Below are 2,927 nucleotides of genomic sequence, written 5' to 3'. Positions count from 1 at the left end.
GGAGCCACGTCACCGCGGGCCCTGACCCCACGCAGAGCGGAGCCACGTCACCGCGGGTCCTGACCCCACGCAGAGCGGAGCCACGTCACCGCGGGTCCTGACCCCACGCACAGCGGAGCCACGTCACCGCGGGCCCTGACCCCACGCAGAGCGGAGCCACGTCACCGCGGGTCCTGACCCCACGCACAGCGGAGCCACGTCACGGGCGCTTGTTCCACCTGGGCCAGCCTCCTGCGCCCCGGTGAGTCTCTGTGGCCGTACTCACGAGCCCGGTCTAATCCAGGGCTGTGCGGAGGTGAGGCACCCTCCTCGGGGCTGCAGCCCCATCCAGTGCCCCGGCCCATGCTCCGTGGGGACCCAGGAGCGCTGCGGGGCCTGACCCCGATTCCTCACCTGACATCCTCCCAAGCCCACAGGGACCGTGGACAGTGGCCTTGCTATGACATACCTCATCGATCTCCTTGATCCATCGATCGATCCCGTCGAAAGACCAGCGGTTCGCAATGTCATAGACCAGGATCACACCCTGGGGGAGAGACCACGGGCTCAGCACGCAGGACACAGATGCAGGCACAGCCGCGGCCACGCAGGCAAATCCACAGCTAGCTCAACAACCACTTTCCTTACGTTAACACGAGATTTATCAGCCGAACGTAGCAGTTTTACGATCATTTCCAACGATATTTCATGAGCTCAGTGATAAAGCCTCAACTGTCAAGGTGAGCTGCGGACTAGAACTCACACCCACGGGCCACTCCAGGAACACAGGATGCAAGGGCACCACAGTAATCGCCGCCTCTTGAGGAGTGCGGTCCCAGCCACCTGGATAGCCCGCATGCACACACCTGCACACACATGTACAGGCCAGCACACACACACACAGGCACTCATGCACACACAGTGCACACATCTGCACACAAGTGCACACACGAAGGCACTGATGCACATACGCACACACTGCGTGTATCTGCACATGTTACATACACACGTATGCATTCATGCACAGATGCATGCATGCACAGCACGTATCTGCACACGTGTACACACACAGGCACTCATGCAGAGGCATGCCCACACAGTGCACATACCTGCATACATGTTGCATACACATACCCACAGGCACTCATGCACACACGCATGCACAGTGCACACACACACAGTTTGTGTTCACATTCATGCACATATACAGGGAAGCACACACACACACATTACACACACATGCACTCATGCACAGATGCACACATATACAGTGCAAGTACCTGCACACACATTGTGTACACACATACACGCAGGTACTCATGCACAGTGCACACACATACAGCTCGTGTGTTCACACACATATACAGGGAAGCACACACATACACATTACACACACACAGGCACTCACGCACAGAGACGTGCACATACCTGCACACACACTGTGTACGTGCACACACACTGTAAATGCAGGCTTACATCCCTAATGCTGACGAACGCTTTCCAGCACCCACCCACTCTACAGCACCTGTTTGTTTTGAGACAGAATCTCCCACTGTTGCCCAGGCTGGAGTGCAATGGCGCGATCTCAGCTCACTGCAATCTCTGCCTCCTGGGTTCAGGCAATTCTCCTGCCTCAGCCTCCCGAGTAGCTGGGATCACAGGCGCCCACCATGCCCAGCTAATTGTTTTGTATTTTTAGTAGAGACGGGGTTTCACCATGTTGGCCAGGATGGTCTTGATCTCCTGACCTCGTGATCCGCCCGCCTCGGCCTCCCAAAGTGCTGGGATTACAGGCGTGAGCCACCGCGCCCGGCCCATGTTTTTAGACTCTTGGCACCAATTTATGCGTAAGCTTAACCGCCTTATCCTCCAATTATCCATTAAAGGATGGTTAGTTAAGCATTGTAGATGTTATTCAAAGTTGGTTTGATCTCCCAGCTCAGGGGATGCTCGTTACCTGTGCACCCCGAGAGTAGGAGCGGAATATGGTGCAAAATCTTCCCTGCCCCGAAGTATCCCTGGAAAAGATGTTGGAGACCATTAAGAAGAAATCAGTGCTTCTTCCTGACAACTGGTTCTCGAACTTTAGAGCCACGACAAATGTACCTCACAGCCACTGGTCAGTGGCCACCGTGCTGCCATGCAGATCCCCAACAAAACTGTCCCATGCCCCCATTGTGATCTGGGTAACAAAACTGTCCCGCATCCCTGACGTGGTCCAGGTAACGAAACTGTGCCACGTCCACAACATGATCCAGATAACAAAACTGTCCCACGTCCCCGACGTGGTCTGGGTAACAAAATTGTGCCACATCCCAACATGGTCAGGGCAACAAAACTGCCACACCCCCGATGTGGTCAGGGCAACAAAACTGTGCCACGCCCCTGACGTGGTCCGGATGTCAGGATGTCCTTCCAGGCTCATGCTCTTCTCTGTCACTTAAAAAGTCAAACTAGAAAAAACAGTGATGGTTTTAACAGAATTCCCAGACATTTAAATACATTCAATATAGAGTTTTAAAAATTAGTTGATTTGGGGATAAAGCTATGTAGAAATGAGTGTGGGTCTACACCAGGGGAGAGGGGCCAGTGGGATCCCTGTTCTTCTGGTTAGACTGTCACAGCTCACACGAGTCAGCCCTTCAGATGCACCCTAAAGGGTGGGAAGGAATACAGGGAACCGACTGGTGTGGACTGAGGGGCAGGGCTTAGTTCTTAGGTGGTGGCACATATAGCAGGCACTGGGACCCAGAGAGACCAGAACAGAGCTCCAAGAAACAAATGAAAGACTGGGTGCGGTGGCTCATCCCCATAATCCCAGCGCTTCGGGAGGCTGAGGAGGCCAGATCAACCCCATAATCCCAGCACTTCGGGAGGCCGAGGAGGCTGGATCACCCCCATAATCCCAGCGCTTTGGGAGGCCGAGGAGGCCGGGTCACCCCCATAAT

The 2,927-nt window shown here is 54.7% G+C and overlaps 1 protein-coding gene across 3 annotated transcripts in view; it reads right to left on the bottom strand.

Annotated features, from left to right (window-relative positions):
• RAB40B (RAB40B, member RAS oncogene family) overlaps positions 1-2,927 on the bottom strand; it is a 38,962-nt gene that overhangs the window by 3,284 nt on the left and 32,751 nt on the right. For all 3 annotated transcript variants that reach the window (XM_017524716.1, XM_017524715.2, XM_017524717.2), the window contains exons 3-4: positions 1,937-1,997; positions 449-526 (exon numbers count right to left, since the gene is read on the bottom strand). In XM_017524716.1, coding sequence (XP_017380205.1) covers positions 449-526; positions 1,937-1,997 — 139 coding nt within the window. The remainder of the gene's footprint in view (positions 1-448; positions 527-1,936; positions 1,998-2,927) is intronic.

This window comes from Cebus imitator, unplaced genomic scaffold, assembly GCF_001604975.1.
Source record: "Cebus imitator isolate Cc_AM_T3 unplaced genomic scaffold, Cebus_imitator-1.0 Scaffold36, whole genome shotgun sequence".
In the NCBI taxonomy this organism is placed as follows: domain Eukaryota; kingdom Metazoa; phylum Chordata; class Mammalia; order Primates; family Cebidae; genus Cebus; species Cebus imitator.
Note: the sequence above shows the minus strand (reverse complement) of the source record. Positions and strands in the feature narration are given on the sequence as shown.